Source organism: Mustela lutreola, chromosome 5 (genome assembly GCF_030435805.1).
Source record: "Mustela lutreola isolate mMusLut2 chromosome 5, mMusLut2.pri, whole genome shotgun sequence".
NCBI classification, from domain to species: domain Eukaryota; kingdom Metazoa; phylum Chordata; class Mammalia; order Carnivora; family Mustelidae; genus Mustela; species Mustela lutreola.
The window spans coordinates 106259446-106282756 of NC_081294.1; the positions used below are offsets into that span (position 1 = coordinate 106259446).

The 23311-nt window shown below is 39.6% G+C and overlaps 1 protein-coding gene across 1 annotated transcript in view; it reads right to left on the bottom strand.

Moving 5' to 3' along the window:
- Positions 1-18140, bottom strand: part of HOMER1 (homer scaffold protein 1) — a 135444-nt gene extending 117304 nt beyond the window's left edge. Inside the window, exon 1 of the mRNA XM_059175323.1 lies at positions 16295-18140. Coding sequence (XP_059031306.1) covers positions 16295-16299 — 5 coding nt within the window. The 5' untranslated portion in view covers positions 16300-18140. The remainder of the gene's footprint in view (positions 1-16294) is intronic.
- Positions 18141-23311: the final 5171 nt, after the last annotated feature.

Genomic DNA, 23311 nt, shown 5'->3' on the forward strand with positions numbered 1-23311 from the left:
CCCCCTCCCAGCCTGCTCAGCAGGGAGCCTGCTACTCCCTCTCCTTCTACTGCTCCACCTGCTGTGCTCTCTCACTCTGTCAAATAAATAGATAAAATATTTAAAATAAATAAATAAATAAAGTGGGGTAAAGTTTTCTCTCCTCTTCCATTTCTATTTTTATAATAACCCTATGCATATATAAACACAGAGTAAAACATTTAACATAAAAGTACACGTATGAAGGAATATGCTTCAAATCTTTTATTGATATGGGTACTTTAAAAATATGGAGACCACTAATTTAGAGGAAAAGTATAATCCACTATATGACAGGTAGTCATCATATGGCCCTGGATTTTTAATCAAAGCTACTTTTATACTGTACATGAATTATGCCAAACTACTTTAACATTCTAACTAGCACAGATCAGCTTTGAGGCTTTACTTATGCCCCCGCAACCTGAAATGTCCAGTGTCCACTCACATCCCTTCCGACTTCCCATTACCCTCCCTAACAACTCCTCTCTTCTTTAAGTCTCAAAACAAACTTAACTATGTGAAACTTTCTTTGACTTTCCCAAGTGGAGGAGGGCACTTCCTTCTCTGAGCTCTCAAACACAATATGCATCTCTAGTATAGCAGAAATGTAATTTGTTGTTTACATGGCTGTCTACTCATCTTTGTATTGCCAGTGCCTAGCATGACTCATAACACAAATTAAGTGCTTAATGTTCGTTAAGGGCTCAAGAGGCACAGTGTTAGGGGACAAACTGCAGCAATACCTTAGTTACCCAAAACAGTTGAGAGAGTGTGCGCTTTGTGTTGCTTAGGTCTTGGTTGATGATCAATTTTAACTTTTTAATTTTAGGATGTGCTTACATTGTGCAGTAAGTTTTCAGGTGTTGCTAAACAGGGAGAGATTTTGAGAAAGCCAGCACTTTATCATTTACCAAATTCTATCAATTAACCCTCAACAGTGTCAACACATTCAGAAAGACACCTTATATAAATTCAAATGCTAAGACTCAGTGATTCTGGTCAAACACAGCATATTAATTACATACATTTTTCTTCCTTTTCTGAAATTCCACTAAAAGTAAGTGAAGTGAAAAACAAGTTATAAACGTATAACACCAAAGAATAGAAGTGACACCAGTGCAGAAGCAATTCTAATACAGGTTTGAAAGATGGGATTTTAAAAGAAGGAATAGTACTTGACTTGGCAAAGCAAAGGAAACTAAATTGACTACAAAGAGTGACCTATTAAGTGAACTTGCTGGGTAGAATTTATAGGAAATGGGGCTTTAGAACAAAGTATAAGGCTCAGGGCTAAAAACTAGGAATTGACTGAAAATTTAAATAACAAAGAAATTAAGAGCTCCCACCCCCAGACCAGCAATAACCTTGCCCAATAGTAGAAGATAAGGGTGGGGCCTACAATAGGGGCCTTAAGAGAAAGACTGCCAACTAAACCATGGCCTTTCAAAAACTCTCCCCTTAGTGCTTTTCAGGTTAGAGCAGGTAATATGCCTCTTAGGTACATCTGGAAGAAAATACTCACCTTGCTCTCAGAATGCCCAGAGGTATACACACTGGAAGATCATTCTCCAGATAAAATGAACAATCTTGGAAAACAGACCTCTACTACACTTGGGGACCACCCAAGAAGATGACCACTACCTAAATGCTTAACATGAAGTCCACTAACAACAGGCCTCACGGAGTCACAAACAGCTTTCAGTTTTCAGTGTCTCATGCTAAGGCATAACTGAGGATCACGAGATACTCCAAGAGTTTCCAACATGATAGGAACTAAACGAAACAAAACATACAAGAACACAAAAAAGAGAATTTAGGGACTGGAAAACATGACTTCAAAACACTATAAATGTCCTCAAATAAGATACTGAGAAAGAGGATTTGCAAATTAAAGTTTATATGGAAATTAAGAATCTAATAGAAGTATTCGAAGATGGAAGCCAAGGAAATGTCCTTAGAAGGCAGAAAGAAGAGAAAAGACGGTAGAAAAGACAAAAAGAAGTCTACCATCCAATTAACAGAAAATTCATAAACAAAAGAAAGAAAATGTTTAATTAGGTTTTTTTTTTAATAGAAGAAAATCTCCCAAATTTAGGGAATTTAACCAGACTGAAATGGCCCAACAGACTAAAAGAATAAACAGTAAAAAAAAAAAAAAAAAGAAACCAAACATACAAACAAAAAGCCCCCACACCATATCATCATATTTTCGATCAGTAGAGGAAAAAAAAACCCAAAACCTCTCATAGTGGGTGGGGGAGAAGTCATACACGAAGGAAAAGGAATCAGAAACAAGCAGGCTTCAATAGGAACACTGTAATAAACTCGAATAGATCAGGGCCCTCACAGTGAGAGGACATCACTTCCTCTCTAGAAATCTAGACTCAATTAAAAAAGGAGGGGGCTGAGAAGACACTTTCACATGTATTAGGTCTCAAAAGTCATCTCCTACCTAGCCATTTTCAGGTAACTACAGGAAAATGAGCTTCAGTTAAACAAAAGGGTAAACCAAGAAAGAAAACAGTGTCCAGGAAACAGAAGATAGAATTGCAAACAAATAGGAATACAGAGGGAGGAAGTTTTAGGATGAGAACTACATAGTATGCCTAAAGAGTATCCAATCCTTTCTGTATCAGGAGTGCGGAGGGCTATAGACTTTTTTAAAGTTAAAAAAAAAAAGAGTGGATATGTTGGTATTTGAGCATCTGGATGACACCCACGGATCCTATAGCAGACATAATTCTAAGATAGGCCCAAGATCATTGCCTCCTGGTGGACACACACTGCATAAAACTCTTTATATGAGTATGGATAGAAAGGTGGAATAGGATGGGACACCACAGAGGTCATAAGGGTCACTAATCCATGGACTTCTGCTTAATCAAAAGGGAGATGGCCCAGTTATCCTGGGTAACCCTGCCTGACTTTAGTGAGTCTTTTAAAAGAAGGTGAAGCACTGGAAAGGAGCTCCTCCTGCTGGCCTTAAAGACACAGCTTTCCGGAGATCTACATACGCAAGGAAATGAATTCAGCCAAAACCACATTAGCTTTGAAGATGATGTAGATCCATAAATGCGTGTTTAGTCCCAGCTGCCATCTTGACTGCTGTCTTGTGAGACCCTGAGAAGATCCAATTAAGGTGCCAGACTCCTGACTCACAGAAACTGTGAGATAAACGTATGCTGTTTTAAGCCACTAAAATTGTGGTAATTTGTCACAGCAATAGAAACCTAAAACTATGGCATGTGGACAAACTGAAGGATATCTCAAGCAGAATAAACAGTTCCAAATAAAATCATATTTCCTAAATGCATAAAGCTTCAGGAGTCAAAGCTGTGTCAAGTAATTTTTTAAAATAATACACTTACTAATACCAGAAAGCAGAATTAACTCTGAATAAGAAATGGGCTTAACTGGTCAGTACTGCTGAAAGTAATCAGGTTTAAAGAGACAGGGATCCATTTCAAGTTGTCCTGGATCTTTTAGCTCCTAAAAAATAGATGAGAGGTTCAATCAGAGCTCTTCCCCTCAGTTCAAAATTGTAATTTTTGCAAATTTCAAGCAAGGAAAAAACAAAAGCTTCAAGAATCACTGAGTTTTCAAATGGAGAAGTGTCTTACATGTGTCAGCTTCATTTACCAAAATACAAGGACTCTCAATTACAAGGATGTTGCTGTGGGATCAGCAGTATTAGCATCACCTGGGAATTTGTTAGAACAGCAAATTTGTGGGCACCTATTTCCACACTCACTGAATTAAAAATCTGGGGTGAAGTCCAGCAATCTCAGTTTTTAACAAGCCCTCTAGGTGATTCTGATACAGGTTCAAAATCGAGAACCACTAATGTTAATATCTAATGTTAATTTCTGCCTCTGCCCAATTATGTTCTGTTCTCCCCCCACCACCACCCCTTTTTAACATTTTTATTTATTTGGCAGAGAGAGAGAGAAAGAGCCAGAGAGGGAACACAGGCAGAAGGAGTGGGAAAGGGAGAAGCAGGCTTTCTGCAGAGCAGGGATCCTGACATGGGGCTCTATTCCAGGACCTTAGGATCATGACCTGAGCTGAGACAGACGCTTAATGGCTGAGCCACCCAGACACCCCAGTCTTCCTTCCTTAGTCAAAAGTTAAAGTATTTCCAAAATTACTGTATCCAACCAAGATTAGCCATTAGCACATGGCCGATGCTTAAAAAAATGTTTGCTAAATAATTAAGGTCTTAGGCTTCAGGTGTGTTTCTTCCATGAGAGGGTTTTGTTTTGTTTTGTTTTACAAAGATTTTATTTATTTATTTGACAGAGATCACAAGTAGGCAGAGAGGCAGGTGGGGGTGGGGAGCAGGTTCCCCACTGAAAAGAAAGCCTGAATGGGGGGCTCGATCTCAGGACCCTGGCACCATGACCTGAGCCGAAGGCAGAGGCTTTAACCCACTGAGCCACCCAGGCGCCCCCATGAGAGGGTTTTTAGAACAAACTGGATATGAATGACTTTGGGCAGACTTTCCCACAGTCTCCAACTATCCCTATTGCCTTCTACCTTACATATTTACACATTTTTCTTCCCAGCCAATAACACACTGGGACCTCTACGAAAAATAATTCAGAAAGAACACTTTGAAGTCTGGGTAAAATATGGTCCAACTTTCTCTTACAAATTCTAGAGAATCAAGTAACTTAACAGCCATCTCATGATGATTCAAGGCTCTCCTAGTCCAGCATTAAGCCCTAGGAAAGGTGTTTCAAGATAATATCTCAAGATTGATGTTTCTGGTCTGGAGTCTTCCAAAAAGGAGACCCTGACTACTTAGGTATTTCAGAGGCTCATGGCTCAATAACTTTAAGGGCAGTTAATAGGGCTTTGACTGATGGAATTTACAATTTAATATGAACTTTGGAAACTTCATACCAAGTACATGAAATGACATCAAATCACTTCGGAAGGCAGCTATGCTCACCACTATACCACCAACGCCCGCTATGAAATGACATCAAATCACTTCGGAGAAAGAATTAAATGTATTCAAAATTTAATGCATGAGCAGAGATTTAATTACACTAAAATTAGAATGAAGTTTCTTTCCATACCATCTAAAAGGAAAACAAGACACATTTAATGAACTCATCACTAAGATACCAAGCTTACACTAAGTTAAAATGTTTAACCATGAGGGGTTTAGAAACCTCTCTCTCAATGAGTGTCCAGGTAGGTTAGCATCCATTTAGGATGCACTGACCTAATGAGAAGCGAGAGGGTCTAGCACACGCTCTGCCATTTCACAGCGCCGTCAATTCCTGTAAGTCACATGCTCCCTCTGATCTGTCTCCTTCTCCCTAAAAAGTGCAGATTAATACTAGCACTCTGATAACTCCTTACAAGTTAAAAACAAGAAACAATTTTTGCTATCATTAGGATAATTGTGTCTTTAATCTATTATTAAAAGAAAAATAAAATAAAAGGGTGCCTGGTTGGCTCAGTCGGTTAAGCATATGCCTTTGGCTTGGGTCATGATCGCAGGCAGGGTCCTAGCCCCATAGGAGGAAATCCACGCTCCCCAGGGAGTCTGCTTCTCCCTCCCCCTCTGCCACTCTCCCTGTCTGTAATCTCTGCCAAATAAATAAATAAATAATTTTTTTTAAAGTGAAAGATTAAATAAAATAAAAGCAAGCTAAAATTGGGTCAAATACATAAGTATCTGTACTTCGGAATAGTAACAGATTCTGATAATTTGTACTGTAGATATAAACATTTTTTAAATACCCCTCACTCTTAAAATCTAAATTCTAAAACTTAATATATTCATCATAGAAAACCTGAAAGATGCAGAAAAACTCAAAAAGCATTTCACAATCATACCTCCCAGAAATAATAAACATGGTAGCGCTTCAAGAAATTTTTTCAAGTATTTTTATGCATATACAGAATGTATTTTATATACTTGAGTTCACAGAAAATATAAAGTCTTGCATTCTGGTTTCTAACTGACCACTGCATCATCTTTCAAAACTTTCTTCAGACTAGCTTCCTACCACCTGAATAGTTTAACTACTAAACATACACTAATGACTCAGAATATACCAATATGTCACCAAATAAAAGTAAATAGTAATATTGTCATTAGTGTCTTTTTCTTTTCCCCATACTAACATAGGCATAGCAATAAATATCAATTCCGCAATAATAAAATATCTAATGAAAGCAACAATGAAAGTAGACAACTAAAATTCTCTGTATTATCAGATGAGTAAGGACAAAGGCAGCCTGCAAGATCTTGAAAAAAATTTTTTGAATCAACAGGAACTCAAGAAAAATGAGTTTAAGGATGATTTGGGAGTCTTCCCATTCAGCTCAATGTATATAGATCCCTGGCTATACTGAGTAAACAAGAGTAGGTAGAATCGTCACTCCGTAAACATCTTGGAAGCTGGCAGGGTGATTACGCATAGCACATGAATTTTAATGTTAAAATCCATGTGACAAAGATTCCTAACAACAGAGTAGGAGAGAAAATGGCAGTTTTACAAAAAAAAAAAAATAAGCAAAAGGGAAACATATAATGGGACAGGCTAAGCACAATCGAATATGTTGATAGGTTCAAAGTGATTGTCCTAACGTAGGTTTAGTAATATATTAGACTTCCATGAAGGAAGAGTGAGTTTCAGAAGTTTTCTAATATGAATACTTTCAGCTCTTTGATAGCCAAATCCACTTAAGATAATTTCCTAGAGACTGGTATTAAGAGTCTAATAGGAGAAATCGCTTCTCGGCCTTTTGGCTAAGATCAAGTGAAGAGTCTAATAGGAGAAACTGAAAGTAACTAGGAGAGAAAATTCCAACTCACACACACAAAAAAACTTATTCAGAATGGCCCTCTTAAACTTACTTATAAACTCTTAAATGAAACAGAAAAAAAGGCAATAACTTGAGTAAGGCTGAGGCGGGCTTAAACATTAAGGTGAAAAGATGCAACAATTTACTAAAAAAATGATCAAAGCCCAACTGGTACATCCGACTGTATACCTACCAAATTGCTAGGAATCAGGATTTTCTGTATATGAAAAATGGGTTCTAAATCCCCAGATCATTTCAACTTATAGTGAACACGTGTGCTGCACTATGAACTAGATGGTTAGCAAACACAATGTGTACTACTTGTAGAGATATACCAGACCCGTGGCTCTTGGCACATTTCTGTTTAAGCTCTCCTACTAAACACAGAGACAAATTTCCTGCCTTACAGGAGGGGGAAGGTCAAAAGGACTCTCGTCTACAGCCCTCTGGACTCTTAAGGTATGTCAACACATGGATCCAGATGTGTCAACAGATGTGACATAATAAACATGACTTAAAATGAAAGTAATGAAAGCTGCTTTGTTATCTGTGGTCCCCTACCAGCTGTTCCTGTTTAATTTCTGTCCAACTCTTATTTGGTTACTTCACAAGAAGTTCTGAATTTTTACAACTGCTCTCTGCCTTGAGGAACTATTGCCAAACCCTGTCAAAGATAACATGGAAATGTTACGTTTTATGAAAGAACATTAAAAGAAAATGTCTATAAACCAAACTTTTTAAAAAATTTATTAATTAGCTGATAAGAGATTAAGGTGACTTTTCAAAAAGGAGAAAAAGTATAAAGATAAATGTATTATGAAGGGAAAATATTGACTATATGGCTAATTTTTTGTATTTTACAACTAATTTTATTTTCTGATATAAGAAAGAAAACTATTTTTTTGCGTTCCTCTGGCAGCCTACCTTAGAAAAGACAGTTGTATGTAAATGAAATTCAGTTTTTAACCAAGTCAAATGTTAGTTCTACATATTTAAAATACTTTTGGCTACACAAAAGCCATAGTGGGTTCACAATCCATTACTGGGTGGAAAAAAACCTCGTAAGAAAGAATATTTATTTTTCTTTTTGCAAGGCCACCAAAAAGATGCCTCTGTAAAATTAATTTTAAAGCATACTTACCAGAGAAGTGAGATTTTTAAAAAACTTAAAATTAAGATGGAAAAATAAACAAAATACAGTTGACCCTTGATCAATGCAGGTTAAGGGGTGCTGAACTCTGCACTATGGAAAATTCACTTGTAACTCTGGACTTCCCTAAAACTTTACTAATAACTTCATGTTGACTGAAAGCCTTTCTGATAACAGTCACTTAACTCATTTGTATATCTTATACCATATTCTTATAATAACATTAGAGAAAATGTTGTTAAGAAAATCGTAAAAGAGGGGTGCCTTGGTGGCTTAGTTAAGTGCCTGTCTTGGGCTCAGGTCATGATCTCAGGGTCCTGGGATCAAGCCCATCAGGAAGTTTGCTTCTCTCTCTCCCTGCCACTCCTGTTTGTGCTGTCAACTGAATAAATAAAATGTTTAAAAAAAAAAAGTTTTACCTATCCTTGCAATGCCCATTCATTAAGATTTGAAAAGGAAGGAGTCTTTTTGATCTCTAGGAAAATCTCTCTCCGCAAACATAATGAGTCTTATAAACTACAGGGTCACTTTACTGTATAAGCCACAGATCATAAGCCATTACAAATATGCAACATAAGAAACTGCACACCTTTTTAAACAAAAGAAAACTACTTACTGAGAAATAAGGCTATTGAAAATGTCTTATATTCAAATCTTAAAAATTGTTTCAAAAAATATTAAGTATTTGGAACTCATTTTCCTTACTCTTCTGTCCAGTAAGTTGGATTAATCCTAAATAACAAAACAAACCAGTACTACAAGTAAGTATTTCAATTAAATACCAAAGTTCTGAAAAAAAAAATGTAAATCACAAGGCAGTAGGGAGGTTGGACCTTCTGAGATTTAATCATCTTTTCATCTGAGACATTCAATCACTTAGAACTAACTGAGTTTACCAACTACTTATAACAACAGTTTCTTTTGTCAATCCTTTAAATGACATGAATAATATTTCAGGTAATTAGCCTAAAACAACTTTCATGATTCTCTAATCCCAAAAAATAAAAAAGCCACACTACTCTGATATATTGTGACTTCATTTCAGTTATTAAATAAAGTACTGTGCTGAACCAAAATTAAGATTCTCCCCTAAATACATCCTTTATATATTTCTATTTTGAGAGGAATTTTTAGTCTGTACAGTTATTGATTCATGACAAATCTTTAAGTAAGTTTGTTGTGAAGGCTTAATAATTGTATTCTAGAGACAGAAAATCAAAATAAAGGAAATAAGACTGTAAGTGAAATAAAAATAGGATTAATAAGGATGTTTTAAGAGGATTAACATCTACATAATGTGACCATCCAAAATGACATAATACACTTTGCTTTTAAGAATTACATAATCATATCTTAACATGGTACTCAAAATCCCTACTTCAGTTCTTATAAAAAATCTCAGGGCAGGGATGCCTAGGTGGCTCGTACCTTAAACATCTGCCCTCAGCTCAGATCACCATCTCAGGGTCCTCTAAACAAGCCCTTTGTGAGGCTCCCTGCTTGGTAGGGAGTCTGCTTCACCCTCTGCCCCTCCCCCTGCTCCTGCTTGCTCTGTTTGTCTCTCTCTCAAATAAATAAATGAAATCTTAAAACAAAAAACAAAACAAAAAACTCAGGCCAGAGCCCAAATTATATACTATATTCATTCTGTCTCCCAAACAATCCCACCTCTTATATTTGCTCCTCCCCCAAATTAATTTACAAAGATACTTAAATAACTGACCGTGACTAGTTTATACATTCTAAGAGCCTTGTCCAAATACTCAAGTACCATAATCTTAATTCTCTTCCTCTCAGTTTATGCCCTGTTAAATGTGTAACTATTCCAAAAAGCGTTTTTTATTTTCATTTTTAAAACTGTAGAATGGGATCTAGTTTTGTTTTTGTTTTTTAAAGGTTTATTTATTTATTCAAGAGAGAGAACGAGAGGGAAAGGCAGAGGGAGAGGAAGAAAGAATCTCATGCAGACTCCCCAGTGAGGGCAGAGCCCACTGCAAGGTTGAATCCCAGGACCCTGGGATCATGACCTGGGCCAAAATCAAAAGCCAGATGCCCAAAAAACTGAGCCACCCAGACGCCCTTGGATGTAGTTTTTTGGGGGTTATTTGTTGTTGTTGTTGTTGTTGTTGTTGTTTAGATATTACAAAATATCTTCTTTGTAAATTTAAGTAACAATATTTCCACATTTTGGCATGCCAACTTGTTATCCCATATAGAGATCGTGTTACCTATCAGTTGAGAATGTGTGGGTAGGCCATTATCAAATTGGTGGCCATTACCACCGAAACTGTAAAAGAAAAGTTATCCGATTTTCTTTTGGGGGAGGTGGGGAACTTGGATGAGCACTGCCAATCCCAGCACTGAAGCAAAATGAAGCTGGGAAGGAGGGGGTAAACTGCAGAAGCAAGTTTAGAGAGATGGGAGTTTGGGAATAAGAATGGGCTTTAATTTCTTCCACCACCTTCATGTGGGTAAATGCACTGTAGCCAAGGGAAAAGTCCTGAGGATCCTCTGCTATTATACCTGCTATGTCACTTGGACAAGAGAAAAAAGAATGGAGTCACAAGGATAAAAAGAAGAAAAGGGCAGAAAGGAACTAGTTAAAAGTTCTCACTATATGGAACAATAGGTTATAAATCAAGAGAAAAGGACATGTGGAAAGAGTAAGGGTGATCCTTCCCATGTATATCCTACCTTGAAAAATCCCTAAAGACAAAAAATGAGTTCTTGCAAATATCAATGAGTAGGAGGGAGCTTAATTATTCCATTAATAAATTTAAAAAAATAAATCTATTCTGATGAAAGTTCACATCACAAGAAACAAAAATCTGGGGCGCCTGGGTGGCTCAGTCATTAACTGTGTGCCTTTGGCTCAGGTCTTGATCTCACGGTCCTGGGATGGAGCCCTACATCGGGCTCCCTGCTCAGTGGGGAGCCTGCTTCTTCCTCTCCCACTCCCCCTGTTTGTATTCCCTCTCTCAATCTCTCTCTCTGACAAATCAATAAATAAAATCTTTAAAAAAAAAAAAGGAAAAATCTGTCACTACATGAGATGATGGATGTTAATATACCAATTGTAGTCATCATCTCAGACTACATATGTGTTGAATCGTTATTCTGTGCTCCTTAAATTAATACAATGTTATATGTCAGTTATATTTTAATAAACTGGGGGGAAAGCACCTCTTCTCAAAATATGCAAACTCTTCTACTTTTATGGTTGATATCCTTATATTGACAGATTTAAAATTATAATTCTATGTTAGTCACAGGTGAAGTAACCCTTCAGCTTACAAGGCAAATCTTACCAGAAACTCCAAATATCCTTTAATTACTTGCTTGGGGGAACGTGTTCTCACTCTTACTTTCCATGCAATTTGTATGCTAGCTAGAAAGTACTTTTTAAACTCCCACATTCACTATTTCATGGCCCATCTAAGTGAAAAGCTCAACTAAAAACACATGATGCCATTTCCTACATTTTTACCCCTGCACATGTAATGTCCTAATCCTGAAAAAGTCCTACTCAGACAACTACACACAACTCACCAACATCCCTCCTCTCCCTCCACCCTAGGAGCAGTGTTTTTCAAATTGTCAGTTGTCATCACCTGGTTGTTAAATCAACTTATTGGATCTCAGATGTCATTCTTGTTCTAAAAAATAGAAAATACTGGGCGCCTGGGTGGCTCAGATGGTTAAGCATCTGCCTTCAGCTCAGGTCATGATCCCGGAGTCCTAGAATTGAGTCCAGCAGCGGGCTCCCTGCTCAGTGGGGAGTCTGCTTCTCCCTCTGCCTCTGTCTCTCATGAATAAAGAAAATCTTAAAAAAAAAAAAAAATGGAAAATACTACAATGCATCACACAATGGGTATTATTTTATGACATTTTATCAATTATGTATGTACTAGGTTGTGAGGTAAAAACGTGTATCCTGATGTAATGAGTCATTGCCAAAAAAAGGCTTGAAATACACCAGCTTTTGTTTCGTCTATAAGGCCTTCTAACCTGGCCCCTGCATAAGGTGCTAGGCCTATCTCTTACCACAGCCCAAAGAGCCAAGTTTCTCAAGCCCTACTCTTTTGCAGTTCCTTGTCTCAGTGCTGTCAATCACACTGCTCCCTCAGCCTTGAATGCCCTCTCATTTGTCTACAAGGCCCACCGGTTCTCATCTTTCATTATTTAATACCTACTACCTCCTCCACAAAAGCTCTTTTATCCTTCCCTCAGGAGCTAATGCTACGTTAGTATTGTATTTCTATGATGCCCTACGTTATAGCTCCTTAGACATTTCCCTATACTTTCTAATTTCAGGCCTGTCTTTCCAGCTTCTCAACTATAAACTCTCTGAGGGAAGGAGCACATTTTACGTACCTCTGTATCAGAAGCACTGAGCTGCTGAACATGCCACATGAAGGGGGGGGGGGGTCAAATGAGTAAAATGCACAAATAAAGAATTATGACTTGCATCTAACTTGTCTGATGTTAAAAATTATTGAGTGGTTGCCTTTTCAACAAAGGCCATTCGTATGCCACTGCTGGATCAAGATTTCCACATTTTTGCCTCAGCCCCCAGTAGCCTGAGGCAGAAAGAGGTGTCAGCTTCCTCTCTCAGCAAACCTGAAAGGACTCAGGTCAGGTTGCAATGCAGTAGCATGCACTTCCATGCTTCAGGAAGTTATCTGGGGAAAGGCAGAGAAAAGGGTTTCCAGAGGTTCCCACAAGCAGGTGAGATCAATCAGAATAGCACTAATAGACCTTATTAGCATACAGAATCACATTTTATAAATAACTTTCAATGGAGTGTCAGGGGGAGAGAGGGAGCTTTCTCTCTTCCATGTGGATGGTACTGAGTTGTCAATAGGAACTATACAAAACAAAAGGTAGCATGAAATAACTCGCTAAAGTTACTTGATTTCTCTTGCCTACTCTAATGGCTCTGAAATAGCTCCTGACTCACAGCTCTCATTATGAGATACTACTTGGAGGACTAGGGGTTGAACCTTACAGGCTATCCTCAATGGGGCTATACAGCTTTTCACAGACTTTATCTCACATACACAAGTGCTCGCATTTTTAGGGGGTCTGATTCACCTATTTCACAAGCCAACACTTCAACTGCCTTCCCTGTAATTAAAAACAGTTCACGCAGCATCCAAGATAGTTTGACAGACTCTGCCAACTGTCAGTTTCAGCTGTTCTTTTCCATTTCCACAACGGTTCATAAACTACTATTATAGGAGCCAGGTTGGTTTTCTGCCTGAAGTCAGCACCCATTTTATTTAAGAATAAAAATAATTGGGGCACCTGGGTGGCTCCGTTTGTCTGCCTCTGGCTGAGGTCATGATCCCAGGATCCTGGGATCAAACCCCACATGGGGCTCTCTGCTCAGTGGGAAGCCTGCTTCTTCCTTTCCCACTCCTCCTGCTTGTGTTCCCTGTCTCACTGCGTCTCTCTCTCTTTCAAATAAATAAATAAAATCTTAAATTAAAAAAAAAAAGAATAAAAATAATTCCTAGCAGCACCTGGGTGGCTCAGACAGTTGAGCGTCCAACTCTTGATTTTGGCTCAGGTCATGATCTCAGGACCCTGAGATCTAGCACTGTGTATGGCTCCCCACTCAGAGGGAGTCTGCTTGAGAGTCTCTCCCTCTGCCCCTCCCCAACCCATGCTTGCAGACATGCTTTATCTTGGGAAAAAAAAAGGAAAAGAATTCCTTTTGCTTAAACACCCCCCCTAGATTTGCAGTTACATCCATAGTTATGGCAAAGAAAAATTCTTATTGCTAACAGTCAAAAATATATTCATAAAATCTGAAACTCTTCACTCACAATACTAAATTTTATATACCTGTTGAAGTAAGGTAATTTAGCATTGCCTGCATAAAACTTTAAAAGCCATTTAAAATACCATTTCCATTTGGGGCACCTCGATGGCTCAGCCGGTTGGGCATCTGCCTTCAGCTCAGGTCATGATCTCGGGGTCCTAGATCTCAGACTCACATTGGTCTTCCTGCTCAGTGGGGAGTCAGCTTTTCCCTCTCCCTCTGCCCCCCCCACCCCCTGCTCACGCAAATGCTCGTGTGCACTTGTTCTCTCCCTCTCTCAAATAATAAAAACCTTAAAAAAAAAAAAAAAGACAACCACACACGCCATTTTCTTTTAGTTCAAATAGGTACAGTAAACTATGCATATTCCACAAACACTTAATAGGTATAAACACCCACTGTCTGTGAAAACTTCCACAAATGCCTTCTCCACGCTCTTCTTTCCTATTTCCACCCATTCAGCCTCTCTTGACAACTCAGATGAAACCAATCACTATCCGTGAACAAGAATAATAGCCCTAAGCACACACTTTCCGAAAACTAATGCCAGAAACGCTTTTTCTGCTCTAGTCTACTTCTAAAACTTCATTAGAAAAACAAATAAATCAGTTTGTAAATACATTTAATTACACTGAAGTATCAAAAATGTGTGCCATGTGCGGGGGCTTATTTTCGTATTTTAAATACCAGCCCCCCTGGTAGCAAGTTCAACCCAAACTTCCCTTGGTTAAATGATGAGCATTCATGCAGCTTAAAGACTGGGGAAAACGAATTTTCTTCCATGATGCTACCAATAGACAGTCTAGAGAGAATGCAGCCTTCAACATGAAATATTGCCACTTTTTTTTTTTTTTCTCTGACATGTTTTAAACAGAAGAGCTGCAGATTCTCAAAGGAAGCCATATTTCAAAGGTTTTAAATAGCAGTACTTTCCAGTATTTTCCCTTATTAAAATTGGTGCAATTCATCCAAAACATTTTTAAATGCCATTGCTTTCCAGCTGATGTGCTAAAAACTGCTTAGAGAAAACAATCTCTCCATCTGAAAGATCTACTTTAAGAAACCAACTAGTAATCACTAAAATGGAAAGGAGAAAAAGAAAATATTTCAATTTTACAGATTGGAAGAAATGTTAAAGCTTATCATCTAATTCCTTCATTTTACAGATAGTACAGAGTCCATAGAAGTTAAATAATTTGCCTCAGATCACCAAGCTACGAATAGCAGGACTTTAATAAGGTATTTTAATTGCTTAGCAATACCCCAAATCATGCAAGTTATATATATTCTAATCACTTGTCATTTAAGCTTTAAAAACAATTATCACTTTCTCATTAGTTCCTAAAGAACTCCTACAACATATGTTCTCCATTTTCAAACTTTGTCAAGCTAATAAACTTCAAATTCTAACTTCAACCAAAAAAGGTAGTACTATCCAAGAACTTTCCTTTGAAAGTTTCAAAAAATAAAGTTGAGGTATGCATCCCCCTAAACTGTCACAATAAATGGTGGTCTATCCTTTCAATCCCTGTCCCTTAACAACACTTTAGATTTGTTTGTTCCACCACAAAGAGAAAATTCTGGAAGTTCCTCTGACAAAAAAGCATAGACAATCTTCAATGAAATGACTACATCATTACTCCATTAATACATTAGGGGTTTCTGGCTTACATTACAAAGAGTCACTAGCATTTGATCAAATTACTGTGTGAAGAGTTAATGAAAGGTTGGAAAACCTACTCTTGGCTGACTTTGGCATTGAAAGGTGTAGATTTGACATTGTTAACTCAAACCAAAGACCTGAGCTTAACAGCAAAAATAGAGAAAAAGTGCAAGTTCCTTCAACAGAAAATTAGCTTTTTCCTATTCAACCTCTGATCCACCAAGTGCAGTGGCACTGTGAAGACCACATCGGTTAAGACTTCCAGACTTTCCTGTTAATGCCCCAATAAATCAATTCTGCGTGTTAGCTTGGGATATTCAAGGGCAAAACAGAGGGCACATTGGAGGCCACAATTTACACTGGATCATTTTCAAGGACTGAAGTCCAACCACTCATTACTTTACAATTGTTCCTTTGTGTAACTGATTATTCTCAAAGTACTGAGAGAACGCAGTACTTCTCTCTCAAAGATACCGGCAACAAAACCCAAGACAATACGATTTTAATTACGAACTGCTGCAGGAGTCGGACCAAGAAAGTACAGAATGTGTTGCCTGCTTAAATATTCCTAATAAAACTATATTCTGGTCAAAAATTATGTATGTGTGGTTTCTTAATTATGACCTCTGGTGTCACTCTATAAACACAACTTGTTAAAGGGTTAACACACCTACATTTTTAATGTACGACCAGCGTAACAAAGTAGCTAATTTGTTTGAAAACACAAAAACACAATCACCGCCAACGCTCGACAACACACATACATAAACAGATTCAAAGCTATGTTGGGCACAAAAATCCTTACCCCATTTTGCCCAGTGAAAACTTGCTCTGAAGTTTCTGCTCTTCTGCTACAGAATAACTTCCAAAGGAATTTCTCCGTCTGTTATTTCGTAGTTGCTTGTCCACCCCCCCCCCCCCGAGATCCTTTTCTGGAGGTATTTCAGTGGTGCTGACAATTCAGTTAGTTCCCTTAGGTAAAATGATTTCTCTCGTAGATACCAAAACGTGCAAACAGAGGCGGCATTTGCTTTAAATGAGAGTTAAAATGCTGCGCGGAGGAGACAGCGGTCAACTCTATTCCACGAAATGAGTCTACGTGTCTGTCGGAAAACGCAGAATCCAGCTTCACCGAGTCCTATAAAAAACGAGTTCGGTGGTCATTTCGCTCATGTCCTCCTCGACACTCTGGGAAAGCCAGGTAACTCGGCCTTTTGGTGCTACTAAGGCTGCGGGTTCAAATTTCTCCACCACACCAGTTCCCTTGGGGGTGGAGCGTGTAACCCAATGCGACGTGCACTTTATCGAGATCCCTACGAGAAAATAAAAATCCTAAAAGCAGTAATGCCACTGCTTCCCTGCGCTCACGTTAGAAAAAGCTATATAGGAAAATCTCCTCGAAGTGCAAACCCAACAGCTCCCGATGTGCACGGCACTCCACATTGGAGTCTGTCTTTTAAATGTTGCCCCTCCTAAGACTCAGAGCAGAGAGGAGGTGGGGAGGAAGAAGAGAAGGCTGGGCAGGATCGATTCATTCTCCCGAGAATAAACGGAGCCATTTCCAGGCTGGCAGCAGGCTGGGGGCGCAGCGCACGCTGGGGAGCAGGGGAGGGGGCCCGATCCCACCTCCCTCAGCCCCTTCCCGCCCCGCGCCGCCGAGCACAATGGAGCCCGGCTGGCGCCCGGCCCTTCATTCGCGTCTGCTCCTCTTTCCTCCTCTCTTCGGAGCACCGCAGGTCTGAGGCTGCCGGCGACGGAGAATGAATGAATCAGAGAGCCAAGCCCCACGCTGTCCCCGGCACCCGCTCCCAGCGCCAGGGCGGGCCGAGCGGCGGCGATGGACTGAGCTGAAGTCGCGGCGGGCGGCTAATCCCGCGTCAGGGGCCGGGGAGCGGGGCTCGAAGCCGCGGGAGAGCCGCTGCTCCAGCGCCCCCACCCGAGCTCCTCGGCTCTCGCGCTCCGCGCCGCCGCCACGCGCCGCCTCACAGTCCCCGGGCCCGCCGCCGCCTCCTCACACTTCCCTCACCCGCCCACCTCCGCCGGCCTCCAGCTCTCGCTCCGCAGAGCAGCGCCGGCCCCGGCGGCCTGAAGCCCGCCGCTGCCTCCGCCTCCACCGGCAGCTCGCGGAGCGGAGGGCGCCGCTTCCCGGGTCAGCGCCACCCGCGTGAGCCGAGCGCGGCGGCAAAGCGGGCTGCGGAGGGCGGGGGAGGAGGCGGGGAGAACCGCGGGCAAGAGCGGTCCCTCCTCCCGCTCGTGGGAGGGGGCGGGAGGCGGCCGCTGCCGCGGAGCAGGGAGTCGGCGCAGGGGGCTGAGTCGCTGACCCGTCCCGAGGGCCCGCTGGGGCCCTGCGGGCGATGGGAGAGAAAGCAGCAGCTGCGAGGGCGGCGGGAAGACTGGTGATCAGGGGCCGAGTCGGCCCTCGTGGGGAGCTAGTCCAGCCGGCAGGTCCGTCAGTCCGTCCTTCCTTCCTTCCTTCCCCCCACCCCTAGTGGCCGGCGGCGGGCGGACCGTGCGCTCTGCTCCTCCGCTGTCTCCTGGCCCGGCTCCCGGCCGCCACAGCCTCCTCCGCGCCCCACACCAGGTGCTCGCGCTGTGTCTCCATCCTCCCCGCAGGAGGACCTTTAAATAGCAACGTCAGCGCGCTCCTCTCCGCACACACGTCACCCGCCGCTCTCGTCACCGGGGTGCGGGGGATGATGTCACGCGGCCGGAAGTACTGCTAAATTAGGGAAGAGCAGGGGGAGGAGGACTCGGTGAGCGCCTCTGTGCCCACCTGCTCTCGGTTCTCCTTAAAGGCCAAAGCACAGGAGACAGCCCGAGAGGAGCTCCCGAGAAGGAAGCGGCGGGAGGAGATTTTCTTGTAACAAATGTGCCAAAAGCAAGTGAATCATTCGTAGCGATAGTGTCAAGCGGGTGATAATCCTATCTCCCACTCCCACCTCTCTTGCAGCAGTGTCCCCGGGCTTCTTAAGTTTCAACTTGAGCACGGAAATGTAGGAGGCGAGCCTGATCGCTGGTGATAGATATATTTCCAACAACACTTGGGAAAAATCATCTTAATTTTTGAAGGAGTTGTTAAATGCCATTCTGGACACAATAGACTTAAAACTTTTTTTTTCTTCGTTTAGTGGTCACCCAAATCACGAAAGAATAAAGAGCAGAACTGCGAACAAGTGGTACAACGTTATAAAAGATAGTAATTGAGGTTGGAGGAAGGAAGGCCCTCAAATGATCTAAATGTGTTCATTTGCAGAAAAGCAGCATTTTGACATACGATAGTGAGACAATTTTAACTTTAAAAATTCGTTCATAATTATTGTCATAGCAAATGCTAGAATACCCTCTCAGTTGCAGTTTGCCAAGAATATGAGGTCCAGTCTATGGAAATTAAAAATAAGGAAGACCACCAAAAAATTTTTTTAATACTAGCGTAAGTTCGTTTAGATTATTTTGTATTCTTTATTTCTAGCCAAGTAATAGATATTAATATGTATAACTATGGTATGTAATATATAATTACAATATAGCTTGTTTTTCATTTCCTGTATGACAAGGGTGAGTAGTCATTTATGAATTTACTAGTTATGTGTTTGTGCCTATAATAATCATATTATGAATGCTTTTCAAATTGCAATTTCTACAAAGTTTTTAAATGTCCTTGCTGTTTCGATAGCTTGTTATTGGGTAGTCTCAAATAATGAACTTTGATTTAATTTGATAACCATGACCCAGAAATAGAATTACTGCATAATGCCAAAGGCCATTGCTATTTCAGAGTTGGTCTATAAACTCAGTGACCACATTTTCCAAACTAAAATCCATACACATCATTGGACAACAGATAAAATATTTGAAGTCGGAAGTGACCCGGAAAATCCAGAACATACTGTTACCAACCTATGGAGTGACTGTTAGAGGAGAGCCCTGAATGGATATCAGTGCTTTTGTTTTAAATAAAAGAAGTTAAAGCTCTACCTAATTTATATCATGTATTTTTTTAATGTTTTTTAATATTACACTACTCACATGATTCCTCATTAAGGAGAGTGGTTTTCCAGGTTTTCCCCAATGCTAAAGGACACCATTCAAAAATTTAGGACCAATCTGCAACTAAATCAGAGTTTCTGCTTATCTTCACATTATAAAATCATGACCTTGCTTATAATTTGAAATATTGAAGATAGTTTTTTTAAGGTTATAACAAAGATTAATAGAGCAAACCCCTGCTTGCCAATTTGTCTAATATATACTATCACATTAATAGAAACTGCTACTAACTTATATTTCAGATAAATGGGAGCTTCTTAAGTATCAAATATTAAAACAATAAAACTGTCATTCTTCAAATAATGTTGTCCCTTGGCTCTTGCAAATTAAAACAAACTAAGTTATTACTCTATAAAATTTCTCCACAAACTAGTTACTATCTGAACTAAATCACTTTTCTCTTTCCTGCTCTTTCCATTAGCCCATGTTAATTAAAGCTCTCGCTTTACCATTTTCAAACACTTCATTCTATCCTTTCATCAGGATTTCCCCTGGTTTACAATCTTATTCCCATCACATCTTTAACCAACTATCCAAACAGCATGTCAGTTGCCTCCCTGCTTTTAGAATGCTAACCCTTCACTAGAGACTCTACTTTTCAAAGCTACGCGGTCTCTTCTTTTGTTGACTTGAAATCGAGAGCTTTTGTTATATGTAAATCTAATTGTGCATCGTGGTGTAATTACCCAAAGTTTTTGTGATTATTTAATGTCGCCCTCTGCTCTCAACCTGGAAAGTTCTACCAGTAGTTGGTCAGTTTTTCTTTCTAGCTGGTATGGGATTAGTATATCAGGAATACATATGTCTGTGTACCCCAAAAGCAGAAGTAAAACATTTTATGTACCATGGATTATCTGCTCAGAAAATAGTAATAATAAAGTAAGTGCTTTTTCTGCTCTCTTGAAGTAATTTCAAAACAGTTTTGAGAGGACTCAGAGAACCATTCTATAGCTTTCCGTCTAAAAGTAAGTATCATCTAAAATTGAGTGATGTAACCCAAATGCTAACCATGAATTTCCAACTCTGATTGCTTTGTATGGTTTTTAAAGTAGTGAACTTCCTAGAAAGTAATACATTTTCTTTTCCCGGAAGAGATAGAAAGTACTTTAGTAGAGTTTCAAATTTTTAACAGTTCCTGTTTCCCACTATACTCTCAAAATTTGTGGAGAGGTTTATGAATACCCTCTGATTTTAGAATCTGTGGGCGAAGGCATCTGTTTTAGTTACAGAGTTTACTTCCATGCCCTTAATAGGAGATGGCAATATTCAATGGAATGTTCACAGACTGGTCACGAGATATGTCTTTTTCAATGAAAAGACATTGAGGAGATTGAAAGACTTTACAAGAAAGAGGGTTAAAACCAGATTTTATTTTTAATTGCTTAACATTAGGTAATAGAAACTCCCTTTCACGTTGCCTCGTTTTAATTACTAAAATACAACTATTGCTTCAAATAAAATCATAGGTAGAAATAATAGATTAAACGACATCTCAGCATACAATAGAAATCTCAGGATTCCTAGCTTATACCTTGTAATTATGAAGAAACTAAATAACCAGCAAAGACTAGAAGTAATAATAAGAAGAAGAATAGAAGAGTTGGAGGGAAACAGAATTTATCTAGTTGATTCTCCAAAGTCAACCACCTCCTTCACAACATAACTGATATTGGGTGACGGTAAATTGTGTTTGGCCTGTTTAAAACCACGTTTTATTATTTTTAATAATGTTCTGAACAAAAACAAGGTTGTTAATGATCTCAGGGGTATAAGTATGTAAGTGGCATCTCCAAGGTGATGGATTGAGGACAATTTTTTACTCGTTTGCGTTTGTGCACTATTTTATCAGAAGGTTTGGGAGTGGTGGAGGGTGGGAAGTCAGAGAATTATCCTCAGGAAATTATCCTCATGATACAGGACACATGGGAGATAATCTCATAAAATTACTTTTTGCTCTGATTTTTACTGTAAATTCATGATTTGTTTTCTAAATAAGATAAAAACAGATGCAAATGTAACCCCAGACTTATTAAAGAACATACCAGGAAGTTTTTGGTTGGCGCTGTGAGAAAATCACTGTACAACCACATGTGTGAATTTTTAAAATATTTACAAAGATAGGGATACAGTGCCTTTGAAAAAATTACCTGACTTAACTTCAGCTTGATTGTTGGAAACAGCAGTTTCAGAGAACACGCTGGAAAAATATGCAGAGAGCGACAGTAAAAAACGTTGAGTAAAAGCTCATGCTATACCTGTGTGGTTAGTTAGAATGGAATGCTGTGGAAGCTGGTTGCCATGGTAACCAATAATCTTTTTCCTGAATGGGAGAACAGGACAACCATGAGGAAAATGTTTTAAATGAGCTACCTTATTCTGTGATTCTTCTGGTGCTAGCTGGAGAAAAATAACACCCAAGGTATTTAGGCTAGCCATGCTTATAAAAGGAAGTTGCCTTCTTCCCAAAGAGACAAGGCTGAGGCAGAAACTGGGGGCTATTTCAAAGGGAGATAAGGGCTTCCGAGGGCAATTGGAAGTCTCTGAAGCAGAACGTAATTGGTAAAGACTCTGACATGACTAAAGAAAGCAAAGGAATACCTAGAAATGGTGCTAAGGTTCTCCCAAGCAGAAGAGGTCAGACATAATTAAAGATTCTTAACATTTGGGATTTTCAGCAAAGACGTTTCATGAGTTATTTCTAAGACATTTCATTTCTTTTAACTTTGCTCTAAATAATAATTTCTCTAAATAGTAGAAAGGAAACGATAAATATAATGAGTCATATTACTTTAACAAAAATTATATTCATCTATACATAATAAGTATATAGATACAGATATAGGTATAACTACAGATAGATCTGTATCATATGGCTGCATTGACTTGGTCATCTGCTAAAATGTCTTAACCTTCAAATAAAATCCAAACTTCGTGCCTTGACCCAAGAGACATTGCATGATGGGTTCCTGCCCACCTTTCTTACTTTGGTTACCTTATCTCTCTATATATTTATTGCTTATGTGTATGGGTTAGTATATTAACTGCAAGGAGCAAAAACTCCACTTAATTGTGACCTAAGCTATAAAATTTTAATTACTTAAGAAGTCTGAAGGTGGGTAGTGCTACAGTTGGTTTGGAAAATCCAAAATATCATTTGGGTCTAGGTTCCTTCCAGACTTTCACTTTGTTATCTTAATCTGTTGTCTTTTTTTTTTTTTTTTTTTTTTTTTTTTTTTAAAGATTTTATTTATTTATTTGACAGAGAGAAATCACAAGTAGTTAGAGAGGCAGGCAGAGAGAGGAGGAAGCAGGCTCCCTGCTGAGCAGAGAGCCCGATGCGGGACTCGATCCCAGGACCTGAGATCATGAGCTGAGCCGAAGGCAGCGGCTTAACCCACTGAGCCACCCAGGTGCCCAATCTGTTGTCTTTTAAAACTGGTTTGTTGTCTCACTGTTGTTAGATTGTTGCATTTCTAGGTATCACATTCTCACAAAGAGCTTTGCAAAGCAAAAACAGAAGGAAGGAGACAGGAATTTTCTCCTTTAAGCCTGTATCTTCCCAGGGAGAAAAACCCTCAAGCGGCCCCACAAAATTCCCTCTCATGTCTCGTTGGCTGGAACCAAGTTATATGTCTATGTCTAAATCACTCACAGTTTGGAAAAGGCTTTTCATGATTTGCTTAGACAAGTGGTGGTTCCTCCCTTGAATCTGCATATTGTGTCTGAGCCAAATTAGAGTTCTCTCAAAGAGGGAGAAGAAGCAATAGGTAGTGAG